The sequence below is a fragment of the Halichoerus grypus genome, chromosome 7, assembly GCF_964656455.1.
Source record: "Halichoerus grypus chromosome 7, mHalGry1.hap1.1, whole genome shotgun sequence".
NCBI classification, from domain to species: domain Eukaryota; kingdom Metazoa; phylum Chordata; class Mammalia; order Carnivora; family Phocidae; genus Halichoerus; species Halichoerus grypus.
The window spans coordinates 98,013,436-98,034,420 of record NC_135718.1 but is presented as its reverse complement, the minus strand read 5'-3'; the positions used below and the strand labels follow the sequence as shown (position 1 = coordinate 98,034,420).

Here is a 20,985-nt window from a genome sequence, read left to right as displayed (position 1 = left end):
CCAGGACTACTGCTGAATCAGATGGACTACAAATCAAAAAACTTCATACTTAAATCAGAAAGGAGTGTGTGTGTGTATAAAATAGGAATACTTCAAAGAAATACAAATAAAAATGGGACAAATGAAAGCTGAAATGTGGAGGATAAACCGTGAATAGTCAGCCAGGTCAACTAGAAGCTACTCCGTGGAAGAGAAATTCCATAAGGGGATTTGATGGAGAAGAACAGGGGGCTGGAAAGAGGAGAGTGCCATCCATGTAAAGCCAAGGAAATAACTGCATTTAAGGGATGCTGAACTTATTTTCTTCCTGGAGAGTTTGAAGCTAGAGAAGGGCCCTGGAATCTACGTGTCAACACACTCATTTGGGAAGTGAACCATCAGAAGAATGGATATTCATTATACCACAGCAGTGAAGAACCCAGGAGGAAGGCTCAGCAGGAGGAAGTGAGCATTCTTACCGACACAGTGGTGTCGGTCCCCTCTGGCTGGAAGCTCCAGGAGACTGAGGTCAACGTGCCGGTGGTGTTAGTGGACTTGAACTTGCATGTCAGCTTCCCTTGTGTCCCATTTGCCACGAAGATTTCTTTTGGTGTATATACCTCCAAGGCTGATGCATCAGTGGTCACTGGAGAGAGAAGAACAAGGAAAGCTTGAGTAGGATTTAGCATAAATACCACAGTGCATATCTATTAGAGAAGACAACAAAGATAATGAGAAAGTTATTTGATATATACAGTATATCTGTCGCCATTGTGTACCATTGTGTACCATTGTGTACCATTGTGTACCATTGTGTACTACACATTTCTGGCCGAAGAGTCCACAGCCAGGTACTTCCAGCAAGCAGGATAAACTGCTGACCGTCTGGGATTCTGTTTTTGTTTTTCAGTAGGAAGATATTTTCACTAGTTCAGCTATACCTAATGTTTGTTTTCTTTTAAATTAACAGATTTTATTTCTTAGAGTAGTTTTAGGGTGACAGAAACACTGAGCAGGAAGCAGAGGGTTCCCATCTATTCCCTCACTCCCCGCCCCCACCAAGTTTCCCCTATTAGTAACATCTTTTGTTAGTGTAGTACGTGTTGCAATTGATGAATCAATATCGTTACATTATTGTTAACGAAAGCCCATCACTCACATTAGGGCTCACTCTGTTACACATTTCACAGGTTTTGACAGTGTATCCACTATTATAGTAAAATACAGAATCATTTCACTGTTCTAAACATCCCCTGTGCTCCACCTATTCACTCCTCTCCACCCTCCCCCTCAATCCCTGGCAACCACTGATCTTTGTACTGTTTCTTTATGTTCGCCTTTTCCAGACCACTATATAGTTGGAACCATACACCAAATGTAGCCTTTTCAGATTAGCTGCTATCACTTAGCAATATTTATTTAAGTTTCCTCCATGTCGTTTTATAGCAAGACAGTTCATTTCTTTTTACTGTTGAATAATGTCCATTTTATGGATATCCACCTCTCGGAGGACATCTTGGTTGCTTCCCTGATGGTCTATTTTTAATAATGCAGAGGGCCTATTTTTTTTCACTTCTTTAAATAGTTCTATTTACCTGTTAAATTTCAACTGCTAGCACACTGAACTTTTCTCATCTTCCATATTTATTGCAATTAAAGCTATTCTAGGTAAGGTATCGCTTCACTTAAAGCTGTATTTAGGGGCGTCTGGGTGGCTCAGTCATTAAGCATTGGACTCTGGAGTTCAGCTCAGGTCATGATGTCGGGGTCTTGCGATCAGTGGGGAGTCTGCTTGAGATTTTTTTCCCTCTCCCTCTGCCCCCCACCCCGCTCTAAATAAATAAATCTTAAAAAGAAAAGAAAAAGAAAAAAGCCAAGGGCGCCTGGGTAGCTCAGTTGATGAAGCCAGTCCAGTCGGGCTCCCTGCTCAGTGGGGAGTCTGCTTTTCCCTTGGCCCCTCCCTGCACCCCGCCCCCCACTTGTGTGCACGCGCGCACACGCTTGCACTCTCTCTCGGGCAAAAATAAATAAAATATTTTTTTTTTTTAAAGATTTCACTTATTTATTTGAGAGAGAGAGACAGTGAGAGAGGGAACACAAGCAGGGGGAGTGGGAGAGGGAGAAGCAGGCCTCCCGCGGAGCAGGGAGCCCGATGTGGGGCTCGATCCCAGGACCCCGGGATCATGACCCGAGCCGAAGGCAGACGCTTAACCGACTGAGCCACCCAGGCGCCCCAAAAATAAATAAAATCTTAAAAAAAAAAGCCATGTTTATTGTTTAACTGACCCTTTTCCTATATGGGATTTAAGGCAAAAAACATGCACAACATATTTTGCTTTCCTTAATGAAATGGTATCTACTGTTACATTTCAGCGTGCTTGATACATATGTATTCAAGAACTAGCTGACCACGCTGGGTCACATTTTCACTTCACCCATTGAGTTTATTCAGTTAGCCTAAGCCCAGAAATAGTCATTAAAATGTCTATCACTTATAATATAAAAATAGCTCCTTTTTTCAAATCTGTAAGCAGAGCCAACTGTAAGAATTTTAAGGATTGCTGCTAAAATAAAATAATCTTCACTCAAAAAAGACACTTTCATGGATTAAATGAAGGTTAGAAAAAAAATTATTTAGCCTAAAAATGAAACCAATTAAAGCTAACGTAGAAAAGATTATCTTCCAAATAAGATATTTTTTTATTTTTTATTTATTTATTTATTTTAAGATTTTATTTATTTGACAGAGACACAGCGAGAGAGGGAACACAAGCAGGAGGAGTGGGAGAGGGAGAAGCAGGCTTCGCGCGGAGCAGGGAGCCCGATGTGGGGCTTGATCCCAGGACCCTGGGATCATGACCTGAGCCAAGGCAGACGCTTAACGACTGAGCTACCCAGGTGCCCCTAAGATATTTTTTTAAAGGCATAGTTTGGAAAGAATCCATGTCTGCAGTGTCCCAATTATTCCTAGAATGTAACAGATGAGCAGAATAAGGAAGGGTACTGTCTGTCACCCAGGACTGATGATCATATTCAGAATTTTTTCTTCCTGAGATCTTAACCATGACTCTAGGCCAAGGAGAACAAGAGTACTCCCCCAGTCCTCCCAACCATCTTCCAAATGTTTATTCTCAGGACACAATGGGCACTTTTGGCTATTCTTTTAAATAAACTGATAGCCACACTGCAACAAGCAGATTTTTTCTGCTAAAGAGGGTGGATTATTATTATAGAGAACAATGGATTATTATTTGTGGTCCAAACCTCAAAACAAGCCCTTCTTTCAAACAAGAAGCAAACAAAAGACGTTCCTTGCCATTGTGGGTAGGCAGAAAAGCAGCCCCAAGGCATCTGAGTTCAAAATGAGGGACAAAGCAGAAGAACAGGCGATCTGACCAGCTTATTCCAGGAAGTAGCACTGGTTTTTAATCCTTATTTACTCCGTGTCATTTTGACTAGTTTTCTCCACGGTGGTGAGCACTGCAAGGGAAGCCAGCCTACAAAGTCAATAAATAAAAGTCTCCTCAAGGGTTTTCTTAAACCAGATCCCTGCCTCAAGGCTGGCTTGCAAAATCTGACACCTGAGAGGTTATTTAAAGACGGAACTAGGCCAAGTGTCCAAGTTTACAGTCACTGAATTTTGACCATAAAGACTAACCAAATCCCTAAATGGCTTTTAGACAATCTATCTGAGACAGACTCAATTATATGAGAGCTGGTTAATGAACAAGTGACTTAAAAAAAAGGGGGGGGGGGCGCCTGGGTGGCTCAGTCATTAATCATCTGCCTTTGGCTCAGGTCATGATCCCAGTGTCCTGGGATCGAGCCCCGCATCGGGCTCCCTGCTCCGCGGGAAGCCTGCTTCTCCCTCTCCCACTCTCGTTTGTGTTCCCTCTCTCGCTGCGTCTCTCTCTGTCAAATAAATAAAATCTTAAAAAAAAAAAAGTCACTCTTTGGCTAATTAGGACATGCAGCTCTTATTGCCAGGATTATGAATTCCAACTCTGGCCAATCAACAGTTCCAAAAAAAATAAAATGGCTCCATACATAGCTAGTTAACATCTTCTCATCCCTGGCTCTCTCTTTCTCACCAGCACTACTCTTGTCCCAGTTCTTGGGAGATCCCATTAGTCTTAAAATGAACCTTCCAAAGCCCTAGTCTCTTTGTTTATCTTCTCTTTTCCTATAATATCATCCTCAGGCCTATCCCAGCCACCCATTCCCACATCCTACCCGAGGCCAGGGCTTCTCAACCTCCGCACTGTTGAAAACTGGGCGGCACTGTTCTCTGCTCAGGGGCTGACTTATGCATGACAGGATGTTTAGCACAGTCCCTGGCCTCTACTAGAGGTCAGTGGTATCTGACCCCTTCCAGTTGTGGTAACCAAAAATGTCCCCAGACACCGAAACATCTTCTCAGGGCCAAACTGCCCATGGTTGAGAACCATGGCCTGAGACGCTATTATTAATACGAGCACCCTCTCCACATCTCAGGCTTCTCTACTCCCTGACTCCACCTCCTGTCTTTCCAGAGCACTTCCCCCAATACCCTGAGACTTTGTTGATCCTTCAGCCGCAGCAGAACCTAAAATCCATCAACCCTCCAGTCTCTACGGTCTCTCATGCTCAGCACGTCTTCATTTTGTCCTACTCAGACTGGTTCCACGGCGCATGACCGGACTCATCCCCTGACTCTCTCCCCTCCGTGCACACTCCTGGCCAGACCTCAACCCAATCCTCTACCCCCTCTGCATCCCCACCAAGGGAGTGGACTATAGATGGAGAAAAGCACACAATCCCACTGACTGGTCTCACCTGAAATTCAGGACCAGTAACTTCAAAGGGGGCTCTTAATGCTGCCCAGCAATCCTTCCCCATTTCCCTAGTCCATCTACTTGCCACTCTCTGAGAGGACTATTTCATACCTTCCTCTCGAACCTCGACTTTCCACCCAAGACTGTGCTTCCTATTTCACTGAGAAAACAGAAGCAATCAGAAGAGAACATCCCTGGTTCCCCAACTCCCCGCGGCTGCGCCCACAAGCTCTTCCCTTCCGCCACCACAGGGAAACATCTGCGCTCCTCTCCAGGGCCGCCCCACTGTGCACAGGACCTCATCTTCTCTTGCCTAACTAAGGATGTCAATCCAGCAATTCTCCCTCTTTCTCTGGAATTTTTTACTCTCTCCTGAGTTACTGCCATCAGCCACATAACTGCCCATATTTATATTTATATCCCAGCTTTAAGGGAAAAAATCTTGACCCTGCATCTCCCCACCTCGATGGCTGTTTTGTCCTCTTCTATTTTACAAATCTTGAAAGGATAGTCCATGCTCACTGTGCCCAATTTCTCTCCTTCCATATTCTCTTATATAAACCCAACTGAGGCTTTTATTCCCAGTACTCCACTAAAACTCTTCTGGTTAAACAATCCAATGACTCCATGTGGCTAAATCAATAGTCAATTCTCAAACCTCAACATCTGACACAGTTGATCGCTCCCCACTTGGAACAACTGTTTTTTCTCAGTTTGACTTCTGAAACATCACTCTTTGGTTCTCTTCTTATCTCATTGCCTGCTCCTTTTCTAGTTCTCCTGACCTCCATATGCTGGAGAGTTCCAGACCCTTCCGCAGACCTCTTATCTCTTCTCTTGATGGTCTCATCTAGTTTTAAGGCTGTAATTATCTCCTAAATGCTGATGACCCCTGTATGTACACACACACACACAAATGTCTATGAACAACCTCACTTGGATCTAACTGGCATCTCAAATTTAATATGTCCAAATTGAATTCCCGATTCCCACTCTCAAACCCACCGGTCCATGGCCTCTTCCATTTCAGTAAATGTCAGCACCAGCCTTCCAGGGGCTGAGGCTTCCTGACACCTCTCTCTCTCACGACTCACCTCCATGCTATCACAAAACATGTTGTGTCTACTTAGAAACATCTCTCAAAAGTGATCTCTCCCTGCCTTGCCCCATGCCGCCATCTTGGTCCAAGCCATATCATCTTTCACTTGGGCTATTTCAGTGGCTGCCTAAACTGGTGTCTCTGCTACCACCTTCACCCACTTAACTGCAGCCAATCCATGGGGAGGCCAGAGAGATCTTTTTAAAATACGTATCAGACCGTATCACTCCTCTGCTCAAAATACTCCAAGGGTTCTCCACATTTGCCAGGACCAGGCTCACAGGCCCACAACTCTAGCCCAACTAGGAGCCCAACTCGTCTAGCCTCCGCTCAGACCTCGCCTCTCCGTCTTCTCCCTCAGCCACGCCGCAGCGCACCCTGGTCACTTTGTTGCTCCTCTGCCCGCGATGAGTGCCCCCAAGTACAGAGAACACGAAGGACAAAGAGATGTGAGGTATCCCGGGGAGTTGTGATGCCGTGAGACAAGGGCAGAGGAAGCCCCCGTCGGGAGGGCCGAGGCCGGCGCTCTGCCCAGCTGCGCAGTGGCCTCCCTTGCTTAGAGGCCCGCGGTTGGCCAAGCACAGCGCAGCCCCTTCTGAGCACCTGCGATGAGCAGGAATGGGCTGCGCCCTGTGGGCAACGGCAGGCACGGCGTGGGTAAAGGACAGGTTTCTCTCCCGCCGCATGCCCTGAGGCTCAGCCAGGGATGAGCTCACTGGTTTCTTAAACAACTCGGAATGGTTTGCTCTGTCCAGCCTCTCCCCACCCCCACCCCCCAGTCACTAGGAGTATTATGGAAATACATAGTAAAATCATTGTGGAATTCAGATGGCTTGTCTTCACAGTCATGAAAGAGAGTTAGCTAAAACGGCTAAAAACGCAATTGTACACGGAGATGTGGAGAAACTGGTGTTGTAAACCCCATCGCTCCACGCCACTGGGGCCTGGAATCCCAGTCTGAATGAGATATTAAGTAGGGATCTTTTAGCCCTAAGATTTAGGTTAGTGGCAAATATTGCTGTGAGAATTATTAAAGCTTTAATTCAAAATTCAGATGGGGAAAAGTCTCCTGTTGAATCCTGGAAAAACCAACTGCCTCAGGAATAAAAACACAGAAGTGAAATGAAATGAAATAAAAAGAGTAAGTGACATATAAACGTTTTTTATATCCTGCCGACTTTGGATTCTGAATTATATATTAACTCACATGTAAATTTCAAAATGGTTTAACGGGCGCTGAGCTTACTTTCTTCCTGGAGGAAGGAATCCTGCTAAGTTACACTCGCATTCAAAGGGCAAGAAATGGAACGAGGATAACCCTTCTTGTAGATCAATTCAAATGAAAAGCCTGAAAAATCATTTGATGAGGAATCAAAAAGTTTGTAGAATCGACTCACCAGGGGTCATTCTACAGTAATCAAATATGATACCCAAAATTTGATATTCTTCTTTTTTGGATGGAGAGCCACAACAGCTTAGGAAAAAACAAAGCAACAAAACAACATCCATCGCAACCACAAAGAAAAAAGCAAATTCAAGAATAGTTTGGCCAAGAGTCTATTTCTCGACATGATCGATTTCTTTTATTTTTAATTATTTTTTTTAAGATTTTTTTTTTTTTTGACAGAGGGGGATAGAGAGAGAGCACAAGCAGGGGGAGCGGCAGGAAGAGGGAGAGGGAGAAGCAGGCTCCCTACCGAGTAGGGAGCCCGACGTGGGGCTTGATCCCAGGAACTAGGGATCATGACCTGAGCTGAAGGCAGACGCTTAACCCACTGAGCCACCCAGGCTGGCACCCCGACATGTCCTATTTCAGTATTTTGAATTACTGAAGTAATGCAATGTCAATAATGCCTCCTAATTAACATGCCCAATTTACGCCAAGTAAATTCAAATTCTCATACCATAGAATCATTTGAAATACACTGGAATAGCATTATTATGAATGAATAAACACTTCCAAGGCCTAGACAGGGCCCCCAAACTTAACGATGGATGCAGTTCCTTGTCATATCACTGCTGGCCCGTCTGCAGCACCCCGGTTTGTAAAAACCTCACCCTTTCAACAACCCCCCCTACATTTTTCCTTGAAATTGAAAGAAGGCTTTTGTTTTGAAATTTTTTTTGAAACACTTTGATGTTATCAGTATATTCTCCTGCCTAAAAGAGTACAATCAAGCAATTTATTTAAATAGCTTTCTAGCCTATCTCTTGTTGGCTGTTGGTACACAGTGTTAATCTGGTATCATAATATCTCCTAACACAAGCCTAAATATGACCTTTTAAAACATACTAAAAGAGAAAAACAAAAGAACACGGAACACGATTCAGATGGTGGGTGTTAGTGGAAGAGGGTGGAGGGGGCAAGATGAAAAAGGCACCGACTATTGGTAATATTTGATTTCCTAGGGTAGGTCGTGAGGGCATGGGAGCTCGTTTTAACATTAGCTCTGTAAACTGTACACACACACACTCCTTTGTATATATTTTATTTTTCATAATAAAAATTGTGTTTTTAAAGAAAGGAAGACATCAGTAAGCTGATGAGACTTGCTTTTTAAATTCCAGAATGTTCCAGAGAAAGCATTCAGCACAGGATTCCTTCACAGTATCAACTGTGACTCCTACAATCAGGCTGGATAAAGTACAGCCAACGGATGATGTGTGTCAGTGGAAATCATACAGATGCTGGGCCAGAGGCCTCCCATCCTCAGAACAGGGCCACTCTGCCGCCGAAGTGGGCTCCTTTCTTCTATGAACCAGGCTCTCTATTTTGGACCTCTCTCAGCTGGATAGCACAAAGTAAGTGAGACTATTAAAAACATAACTCTATTCAATGAACCCTAAATATTAATAAATGGAGCTTTTCGGGGCACCTGGGTGGCTCAGTTCATTAAGCGTCTGCCTTTGGTTCAGTCATGGTCCCAGGGTCCTGGGATCTAGTCCTGCATCAGGCTCCCTGCTCAGCAGGGAGTCTGCTTCTCCCTCTTCCTCTGCCCCTCCCCCTGCTTGTGCATGCTCTCTCTCTCTCTCTCAAATAAATAAACAAAATCTTTAAAAAAATAAATTAAGCGGGCGCCTGGGTGGCTCAGATGGTTGAGGTCTGCCTTTGGCTCGGGTCATGATCCCAGGGTCCTGGGATTGAGTCCCACACTGGGCTCCCTGCTCAGTGGGGAGCCTGCTTCTCCCTCTGCCTCTGTCTCTGATGAATAAATAAATAAAATCTTTAAAAAAATTAATTAATTGGGCGCCTGGGTGGCTCAGTCGTTAAGCGTCTGCCTTCGGCTCAGGTCATGATCCTGGGGTCCTGGGATCGAGGCCTGCATCGGGCTCCCTGCTCCGCGGGAAGCCTGCTTCTCCCTCTCCCACTCCCCCGGCTTGTGTTCCCTCTCTCACTATCTCTCTCTCTGTCAAATAAATAAATTTAAAAAAAAAAAAAAAAATTAATTAATTAAGCTTTTCACTTGTCATGAACACACTCCTCTACACTCTGTCTGCAGTTATGCTCCGGGCCTCAATCTAAAAGTGACTTCCTCACGGCCTTTGCCCAAACTCCCCACCCTGTGCTTCCCCCACCCCCACCCCCACATCCTGCCCTGCCCAGCTTGGCCCTGTGAAGGCCCCCCCTTACAGTCTGCTGGAATGACCGGCTGTCTGTAACCAGGAGAGAGTAGGGACTGTGTCCACCTTGTTCATCATCATATTCTCATTACCTCACAAATGCCTTTTGTCAATGTGTTCAACAAACATTTGTTTGAAAGTTGGAACAAAGGAAGGAAGGAAAGAAAGAAAGAAAAATAAAACATACCAACTAAACTCAGATAAGCTCAGCCATAAAAAAATATATTTGCTTCACAACAAATGCCCTTAGGATAATGCCCCAAACACTGTTTGCAGACATTACTCAGGGCCTAGTTAGGATGCTGACAACTATCTTGGAGGAAGTTTAGATAGGTTTCAAGAGTCTTCTTCCAATCTAGATGAGAGAGTCCCAAAGGAGACTCATCTTTTGAAATGTTCAATAAGAAAGGTGCATGTACTACTTTAAGACCCAGAATAGATAAGACAATCTTGAAAAAGAAAAACAGAACTGGAGGCATCACACTTCTAAACTTCAATTTATTACAAAGCTGTAGTGATCAAGCCAGTATGGTAGTGACATAAAAAGACACACAGATCGATGGAACACAATAGAGAACTCAGAAAAAAGCCCCACAATCACATGGTCAGTTAATCTGCAACAAAGGAGGCAAGGATATGCAGTGGGGAAAAAGACAGTCTCTTCAACAAATAGTGTTGGGAAAACTAGGTAAGCGGCATGCAAAAGAATGAAACTGGACCACTTTCTCATACCACACCCAAAAATAAACTCAAAATGGATTAAAGACCTAAATATAAGACCTGAAACCCTAAAAATCCTAGAAGAGAACCCAGGCAGTAATTTCTCTGACATCAGCTGTAACAACACTCTTCTAGATATGTCTCCTGAGGCAAGGGGAACAAAGCAAAATAAACTATTGGAAGTACATCAAAATAAAAAGCTTTTGCACAGCAAAGGAAACAACCAACAAAACGAAAAGACAACCTATTGACTGTCATTTGCAAATGACATATCTGATAAAGGGTTAGTGTCCAAAATATATAAAGAACTGTAACAACTCAACACCAAAAAACCCCAAAAACAATCCAATTAAAAATGGGCAGAAGACATGAACAGACATCTCTTCAAAGAAGACATCAGATGGCCAACAGACACATGAAAAGATGCTCCACATCACTCATCATCAGGTAAACGCAAATCAAAACTACAATGAGATATCACCTCACACCTGTCAGAACGGCTAAAATAAAAAACACAAGAAACAAGTGTTGGTGAGGATGTAGACAAATAGGAAGCCCTGTGCACTGTTGGTGGGAATGCAAACTGTGGAAAACAGTATGGAGGTTCCTCAAAAAAATTAAAAATTAAACTACCATATATTCCAGTAACTCCATTACTGGGTATTTACCCCAAAAATATAAAAACACCAATTCCAAGGGATACATGCACCCCTATGTTTACTGCAGCTTTATTTACAATAACCAAATTATGGAAGCAACCTAAGTATCCATCAATAGATGAATGGATAAAGAAGATGTAGTATATATAATACAATGGAGTATTATTTGGCCATAAAAAATGAAATCTTGCCATTTGTAACAACATGAATAGATCTAGAGAGTATAATGCTAAGTGAAATAAGCCAGCGAGAGAAATTCTCGACAAATACCCTATGATTTCACTCATATGTGGAATTTAAGAAACAAAACAAACTAACGATGGGGAAAAAAAGAGAGAGACAAACCAAGAAACAGACTGTTAACTATAGAGAACAAACTGATGGTCACCAGAGGGGGGGGGTGGGTGAGGGGATGGAGGAAATAGGTGAAGGGGATTAAGAGTCCACTTATCAATGATGAGCACTGAGTAATATATGGAATTGTTGAATCACTATATTGTACACCTGAAACTAATATAACACAGGATGTTAAGTACACTGGAATTAAAATTAAAAAAAAAAAAAACCCTTTATCTTGAAAAAGAATAATAAAAGAGAAGTCTAAAAAAAAACCCTTTATCTTGAAAAAAAAAAAATAGTAAAAGAGAAGTCTGTGTACTTCCACTAAGACACAGCATTACTAAACTCCTCTCAGAGTCAATTCCTTCCACTCACGATCAGCGTCCAGCCGGCCACATCTCTATCTTTAACCTTTTTTGCACCAACAAAGGTCTTTCTGTTTCTCAAATGAGAGACATTCAAAAGGTCCTGAATCAGGCCAGTCATTAACTGATCATTTGACTCCTTAAAGCCGTGGTATTTCTTCTTTGCCCTCCTCTATGTATGTACTGTTCATCTTTCTTTCCTGCTACCGCTTTTCTTTTTTTCAAGCAACAATTCATTCTTTCAAACCACACTGGGACTCAGCCTCTGCCCTTAATGGACTGACCGTCTCATGGAGACAAACAAATTTCTACAGTGTGGTGAGAGAGGCACGGTGCCTGACCCCCCCGATGCACATGGTGCTAGCGCAGACTTTACACAGGCTAAAATGGGGCCCCTGGGTGGCTCAGTTGGTTAGGTGACTGCCTTCGGCTCAGGTCATGATCCTGGAGTCCCAAGATCGAGTCCTGCATCGGGCTCCCCACTCAGTTGGGAGTCTGCTTCTTCCTTTGACCCTACCTCCTCTCGTGCACTCTCTCTCTCAAATAAATAAATAAAATCTTTTTAAAAATAAAAATTAATCAATTAATTAATTTTAATAAGGCCAAAATGTGCAAACGGTCAAGCAGTCAACACAAATGCCATGGTTGTAGCCAACCTGAACTATGTCATCTACACCAGGTGTCCTAGCATTTCTCAGTTCTTAGCAAACAGATGAAAGTAAAAAATCAGATCATTTTACTTCTGAAAGATTCCAGTGGACTAAAAATGCTCAGTGTAAAGAACATGTTGAGACCTCTGTGGGGCACATCTTATAGATTAAAAAATAACACTCTCACATAGTTTATACTTCTCACATGCTGAAATGGCTTACAAATTTCATTCAAGCAAAAGACCACTGTACTTAAATCTATCTTTCTGAGCTCTCAAATCTTATCAGAAGGTCTACAGTATGTTAGAAGATACTTGAACCACAATTTAATCCAAATCAGAAAAAAACAATACAAAATATTAGAGCCAACAACAGACCATGTGATTGGAAAAGAATATGCCTATGGTCAATGACAAGAAGGGTATTCCTCACCTCCAAATTAAGGCAAAAAGGGTGCAATGGAAAAACCACCACTTACTGAGTGGTCATTATGGGTAAAGCATTACTGAACTAGGGAACATTTCTTATTTTTCCACAACACTGTTGGGTGTTATCTACTGAACAGAAGCTCAGAGAGGCTAAGAAACTTGCCCGAATCACTTATCCGGCAAATGTGGACCCAAAAGTTGAATCTAGGACATTCCGACCCCAAAGCCCAGCTCTTTTCACTATGCTGATTATCATGCTTTAACTGAATCTTTTATTCAAATAAAATATGGGTTCTCATGGGGAAAGAAGACAGAGGTAGTTTTCACATACAAGTCAGATAAGAAGTACTCAAAACTCACAATAATAAATAAGGCCCAGAACTCCAATACAGCACAGTGGTTCTCGACCTTGGTTGCACATTGGAATCACCTAGAGAGCTTTAAGAAATACTGATGCCTACTGAAACCACTCAAATACTCCGCATGGTAATGATGGATGCATACGCACAGAATGTACAACATTAGAGTGAGCCCTAATGTAAATCACGGGATACAGGTGGTCATGATCTATCAGTGCAAGTTCATCGACTGTAACAAATGCACCACTCTGGTGGGGAGGTTGGTAATGAGGGAGGCTACGCATGCCTGGGAGAATATGGGTATATGGCATATGGATATATAACCGTTCTCTCAATTTTGCTGTGAAAAATAGTCTATTAAAGGCAAATATTGATGTCTGAGTCCCAACTCTAGCCCCAGGAACTCCGCTTAATTGGTGTGAGGTGTGGCCTGGGCATCAGGATTTTTAAAAAGCCCTCAGGTGATTCTAAACTTGTAACCACTGAGCTATCAGCTCCACGTGCACCTGAAGCCTATGAGCCAAGCCTTGCCTGGCATTTGGTTGAGTGTAGGTACCGGTATGTTCCCTTGTAAAACCACATTAGTGCACACACACAGACGTGAGTTTCTTAAAAGACTGGGGCAGTGCGCTACTACCATCTTAATCACACACGAGTATACACAGAAATGCGTACACAGAAATTACAATAATCTGCTTTATCCTGAAGAATGCATTAGCTGCCGGAATTAACATGGCAGTGGTCTCAACGTCCCCAAATTATGCCTCTGACTTCGTATCTATGTATGTTGTTCTTCGTTATTATCTTAATAATTGTTAAAAAATAAACTTTAGGGAAAAAAAAGAAATGCACATCAAACATTTGGAAGCTCTAAGGCACAGGTGCCAGAATTCCCCAGGAATCTACTGAAGAGAGCTTGAAAACTACTGTTCTGCTTGGTTTTTGAAAGTTTACTACGGAGGTGTAAGACCACAGTCTTCTCCCACCGCAATCGAAAGCTGGACAAACAGACTAACCATAGTTTAACCACACAGGGGAAGTGAATCGAATGGGGAAGGAAATACCAAATCCTTTTTAGAGCTATAGGTACTCTCACAGCTGTTGTCTAATCCCTGGTTATCCTTTGGGCAGATTCTTAATTAAAATGCAAATTTATCCATGCCAATTTTTAAAATTTAAAACCCAGTTTCAAAGCTGCCCCATTACGTCGCCAAGCCCACAGTCCTCGGCATGGCACACTAGACTTCTCAAAGTAACACGGCCCTTTTCGGCTCTACGTTGGCGAGGGCTGTTCCTGGTGAGCTGTATCAGCTTGCTCTCACTTCCCCCAGCAGGCCGGGCAGATGGCCCAGCTTCGGGCACATGGCGCGCAGATGCACTGTGAGCTTGGAATGAGGCCCGTGTCTAAAATCGTACAGAATCTCAAGGCTCCACCCAAACGTGACTTTAGTAAACTCCTCCCTGATCTGACTACCTCTTCTGCCCTGCCTCTCAATATTTCCTGTACATCTCTCTCTGACTGCCGATTACTGAAGCCACACCGTCAAGTGAGAGGCAAAATCTTTTCGGGACTAGTACAGCAATGAACTGGAGCACCCTTCCTAGACTCAAGAATCCTTGAGGGGTGGAGTTACCTCTTACTTGGCCTTCGTGTGCCCAACACACAGGATACTTCCTGGTGGTCACAAAGCCCTCAAAGAACATGTCAGGAGTAAACAAACTGATAACAGCTGAATTTTTAGGATTCCTATAATGTGAAGTTATTGTTAATCAAACATATAAGCATTTTTTCCCCTAAAGTAAATTAAAGAAACCAACTTGCCCTTAAATGGATGCTTAACCTCAGTCAACAAGATTAATCAGCACCAACTTAACACTGCCAGAAAGAGTTCAAAGTGTAAATGCTCACCCTTGGACAGAAAATAAAATATGAGAGAGAATTGAAAACATTTGCCACCCCCTCAATCCTGTTGAGATGCTGGCTTTGTTAGAATAAAATAACAAAAAAGATAAAAAAGATTAGTATCAATCAAACAACTAATTTCCTGAATAGCAAATGAAGGGCTAGCTAGTTCTGTGGGGGATGCAGTCTCACTGGATACTCTGCATGAACATACACATCCGTATGAACGTGTACAAGCGACACCGAGCGCCAGCAACCTGCGGGGTCGGGCACAAGGCAGGACACAGGAAAACGGTCCTCCAAACAGGGATCACAGGCTACCAGGTCTGTACTTGACTTGTTTATTTCACTTCATCTTCCCTAAAAAGTTCCTATGGAAGCCTCTCCTTAAAGTAGCAAATAGACTATCTGTGGTTATTTAAAGTTGAAGTTCGAAAAATGGAGAGGTCAGGGATGTTTCATGGAGAATGCACTTGAAGTTCAGCTGGAAGTTTGAGAAGAACCAAGATAGATGGATAGACAAAGAAGACATCCAAATGGCCAACAGACACATGAAAAAGTGCCCAACATTGCTCGACATCAGGGAAATCCAAATCAAAACCTCAATGAGATACCACCTCACACCAGTCAGAATGGTTAAAATTAACAAATCAGGAAATGACAGATGTTGGTGGGGATGCGGAGAAAGGGGAACCCTCCTACACTGTTGGTGGGAATGCAAGCTGGTGCAGCCACTCTGGAAAACAGTATAGAGGTTCCTCAAAAAGTTGAAAATAGAGCTACCATACGATCCAGCAATTGCATTACTGGGTATTTACCCCAAAGATACAAATGTAGGGATCCGAAGGGGTACGTGCACCCCGATGTTTATAGCAGCAATGTCCACAATAGCCAAACTGTGGAAAGAGCCAAGATGTCCATCGACAGATGAATGGATAAAGAAGATGTGGTATATATATACAATGGGATAGTATGCAGCCATCAAAAGGAATGAGATCTTGCCATTTGCAACGACGTGGATGAACTGGAGGGTATTATGCTGAGCTAAATAAGTCAAACAGAGAAAGACATGTATCATATGACCTCACTGATATGAGGAATTCTTAATCTCAGGAAACAAACTGAGGGTTGCTGGAGTGGGGGTTGGGGTGGGAGGGATGGGGTGACTGGGTGATAAGACACTGGGGAGGGTATGTGCTCTGGTAAGCGCTGTGAATTGTGCAAGACTGTTGAATCTCAGATCTGCACCTCTGAAACAAATAATGCAATATATGTTAAGAAAAAAAAAAGAAGATAGGAGGGGAAGAATGAAGGGGGGGAAATCAGAGTGGGAGACGAACCATGAGAGACGATGGACTCTGAAAAACAAACTGAGGGTTCTAGAGGGGAGGGGGCTGGGAGGATGGGTTAGCCTGGTGATGGGTATTAAAGAGGGCACGTTCTGCATGGAGCACTGGTTGTTATGCACAAACAATGAATCATGGAACACTACATCTAAAACTAATGATGTAATGTATGGTGATTAACATAACAATAAAAAATTTAAAAAAAAGATGGATAGGAAGGGCATTTTGCAGAGAGAGAAAAAGGAGATGATGTTTACAAATGAACTGTGTAGGTTAATTTGGCTGGAATAGACAAAAGCCTTCAAGTTGAAAAGGCACACTGAGAAGTTGGAACTTGATCCCGTGGGAAGTGGGCACCACCGAGTGTATTTAAGAAGGGCAATATAGTAAAAGTGGACTTTTTGGTGGAGATGTGAAAGAAACAGAAAAAGGAGGGAAGGAAGAGGTACATCCCCTCAAAGGATTTTTGTTTGTTTCATTCTACCCCCAACCCTGGACAAAACAAAAACTCCCAGGTGTGACTCATTTCTAAATCTTTCAAAAGTAACAATGCTACTAACAGACCAAATTATTTGTACATTTATAAGCCTACAAATTGACTTTAGGTATGTGAGGAATATTTTTAAAAAACTAAGTAGTGTATATATCTAATTTCTTTGAAAGAATTTAGAATTCTGCATGGCTATATTTGTCCTATGGCTGCCACAAACTCCTTGAAGTGGTTTTGTTTTGTTTTTACAGATTTTTATTTATTTGAGAGAAAGTGAGAGAGAGCACAAGCGGGGAGAGGGGCAGAGCGAGAAGGAGAAGCAGACTCCCTGCTGAGCAGGGAGTCCAATGCGGGGCTTGATCCCAGGACCCCAGGATCATGACCTGGGCCGATCATGACCTGATGCTTAACTGACTGAGCCACCCAGACGCCCCTCCTTGAAGTTGTTTTGTAACACCACAAGCATTTTGATGGAAATATTGCTAAAATGTATTATCTTTTTTCTGTCTTCATAAAAAGATAATAGAGTGAGGGTTTGCAGAAAAACAATACTTACACACTTTCAAAGTATTCCTCCACAAGATAGTTATTAAATACAAAGGGAAAAAATAGTTACTTTACAGTGCAAAAATACGGCAGACACCATCTTAACTAGGGATCAAAGGTGACATCATTAGTAATGGAAAAAATTGGTAGGACATGCCTCCCTGCATCATGCACTGAGAACAGAACGCCAAACATGCATAACCGGAATCATCAGACAAATGTGATGGAGGGGCATCCTGCTATATAATTGGCCTGTACTGTTCAAAAATGTTAATGTAAACGCAAGAAAAAAAGACTCAGGCAGACTGAGGTGACAGAAGGGATCTGACAACTCAAAGAAACTCATGATTCTCTACTATAATGGACATTATTGGGACAACTGGCAACATCTGAATAACACCAGTATATTAGGGAACTGTACTGTATCAATATTAATTTCCTGATTTTCATAATTACATTGTGGTTATGTAAGATAATGCCCTTAGTCTTCAGGAAACATTAAATTACTTAAGGATAGGGGCACCTGGGTGGCGCAGTCGGTTAAGCGTCCGACTCTCAGTTTCAGCTCAGGTCATGATCTTAGGGTTGTGGGATTGAGCCCCGCATTGGGCTCCACGCTGGGTGTGGAGTCTGCTCGAGATTCTCTCTCCCTCTCCCTGCTCCTCACATTTCTGCTCTTTCTCTCTAAAATGGATAAATAAATCTATAAATAAACAAATAAATAATAAAGTACTGAACGATAATGGTCACACACACACAAAGTATTTAAGGATAAAGGACTGGCATTTCTGCTGCTTTCATATAGTTGAGAAACACACACATGAGGGAGAGGGATTAAGAAAATGTAATAAAATGTTAACATTTGAGAAACACAGCTGAAGGGTAAATGGTATTCTTTGGATTCTTTTGCACTTTTTTGTCTGTCTGAAATTACATCAAAATAAAAATGGGAAAAAAAAGAATGTAATATTTCATTTAACTGGTTTTTTTGCTATTTGGTAATAGGATTTGTATGAACGTCAGGAACATAATATAATTTAGTGATGTTTCTGGGGCCACTTGGATATGCAGGGCTATTTGCCCCCATCTAGATGTCCCCAGCATGATTATTTTCGAACTTTGGTAAATGCTTTTAATTATTTACTATCTGCTCCATCCCAATCAAGTCATCAGCTAACAGCAGCTTGCCTTCAGGGGCCCTTCCTGTACCTCCTAATTAATTGCTCTGACCTATTTATAGGCTTGGAAAAACTCACCTAGTTCAGAGTTCATTTTACAGATAAAAGAACTCTGGCCCAGAGAGGGTAAGCAACTGATCCATATTATCAAGAACAGAAAAAGGATTTGAACAACTCCTTTGTTCTTTTTATGACATCATGCTAGTTTGATCAGTGTATAAAATAAGAGGAAATTGTTTCTTTATGAAGAACTGTGTTATGAGTAAAGCTCAAGAACTTGAAGGAACAGACTTTGTCATATTAATCTTAGCTGTCCATCGCCCCCCCCCTTTTTTTTTGCTTACTTTCAAGTAGACAGATAAGCCTCTGCAGATTAGTCAAGTGTTGGTGTATTCCAAGATTTCCCCCCAAGCTTACTTTCTTTAAAAAAGAAACCCACATTTCATAGTCTCCAGACATTCTATAGCCTATGGAGTGCCTGGCTGAATTGCCCAAAGTTCAGATTATTACTCACTTAGATTTATAGACGTGAGACACAACCATGCAGCAAAAAAGCAAAAGGATGACACATGCTACGAAGTCATCTGCAACCAAATATAGTTAAAAATGTACAACAAAATTTTTGAGCACCTTATTCCTCCAAAAGTATTTTTCCAAATATTTTCAGATAACTAAATATTCTGCCTCCTGACTTATTATAAACATTTAATGGAATGAAATCTCCTGAAACCATTCTTTGGAGTCTTACTCCCCAGAGGACTGGCATTTACTCAAAGGCTTCTCTAGATGGCAAGAAATGCTTAAAACAATAAAGTCTGTCAAATGGTTGAAACTGCCATTTTGAGGAGGCTGATATGAAATAACTTTTCGAGCCATTTGATATTTCAAATAATTTCCAAATCCAAATGTTTATGTATGGGTGGACTGTTCAAATAAATTTGGTATATCTATAAAAGGGAATACCGTGGTATCATAAGAAAGAATGAGGAAGTTCCTCAGTGTTGATATGAAATGATCTCCGAGACATATTATTAAATGAAAAAACCAAAACATAGACACACCATATACAAAAATTAACTCAAAATGGATCACAGACTTAAATGTGAGAACTAAAACTATAGAACTCTTAAAACATAGTAAATCGGGGCACCTGGGTGGCTCAGTCATTAAGTGTCTGCCTTCGGCTCAGGTAATGATCCCAGGGTCCTGGGATCGAGCCCCACATCAGACTCCCTGTTCCACAAGAAGCCTGCCTCTCCCTTTCCCACCCTCCACCCCCGGCTTGTGTTCCCTCTCTTGCTGTCTCTGTCAAAATAAATAAATAAAATCTTAAAAAAACAACAACAACATAGTAAATCTTTGTGATCTTGTATTAGGCAATGGTTCCTTTTTTTTTTTTTTTTTTTTTATTCATTTGAGAGAGAAAGAGCGCGCACAAGCAGGGGGAGCAGCGGACTCCCCACTGAGCTGGGAGCCAGACATGGGGCTCAATCCCATGACCTGGAGATCATGACCTGAGCCAAAGAGAGATGCTTAACCATCTGAGCCACCCAGGCACCCCACAGGCAATGGTTTCTAAGATACGACACCAAAAGCACAAGCAATAAAAGAAAAACTAGGTAAACTGGACTTAAATCAAAATTAAAACTTTTGCGCTTCAAAGGATACCATCAAGAAAGTCAACCTACAGAAAGAGAGAAAATATTTGCAAATTGGGGCGCCTGGGTGGCTCAGTCGTTAAGCATCTGCCTTCGGCTCAGGTCATGATCCCAGGGTCCTGGGATCGAGCCCCACATCGGGCTCCCTGCTCCATGGGGAGCCTGCTTCTCCCTCTCCCACTCCCCCTGCTTGTGTTCCCTCTCTCGCTGTGTCTCTGTCAAATAAATAAATAAAATCTTTAAAAAAAAAAAAATTTGCAAATTTATATCTGATAAGGGGCTTGTATCCAAAATATACAAAGAAGATTTAAACTCAACAATAAAAAGACAAACCAATTAAAAAATGAGCAAGGACTGCAATAGATATTTCTCCAAAAAAGATACACAAATAACCCAATAAGTAAACAAAAAGATGCTGCAACATCACTTATCATCAGAGAGATGTAAATGAAAACCACAGGAGATGCCACTGCCTACTAGGATAATGATCATCGAAAAGATATTAACAAGTATTGGTGAGGATGAGGCGAAATTTAAACTCTATGTTGCTGGTGGGAATGTAAAATGGTGTGGGCCTTGGAAAACAGTTTGGCAGTTGCTCAAATGATTAAACACAGAGTTACTATATGACTTAGCAATTCTACTAAGTATACATCCAAGAAAACTGAAAACATGCCCATCAGCTGGTAAACAGGTAAACAAAGTAAGGTATATCCATACAATGGAATATTTTTCAGCCATAAAAAGAACTGAAATATTGATACATGCTACATCACGGATGTACCTGGAAAACATAATCCTAAGGAAAACTAGATGCAAAAGGTCACATAT

General features: G+C 42.1%; 1 protein-coding gene across 1 annotated transcript in view; it reads right to left on the bottom strand.

Moving 5' to 3' along the window:
• MPZL1 (myelin protein zero like 1) overlaps nt 1-20,985 on the bottom strand; it is a 63,284-nt gene that overhangs the window by 21,564 nt on the left and 20,735 nt on the right. Inside the window, exon 2 of the mRNA XM_036076759.2 lies at nt 459-625. Within this exon, the coding sequence (XP_035932652.1) occupies nt 459-625 (167 nt within the window). The remainder of the gene's footprint in view (nt 1-458; nt 626-20,985) is intronic.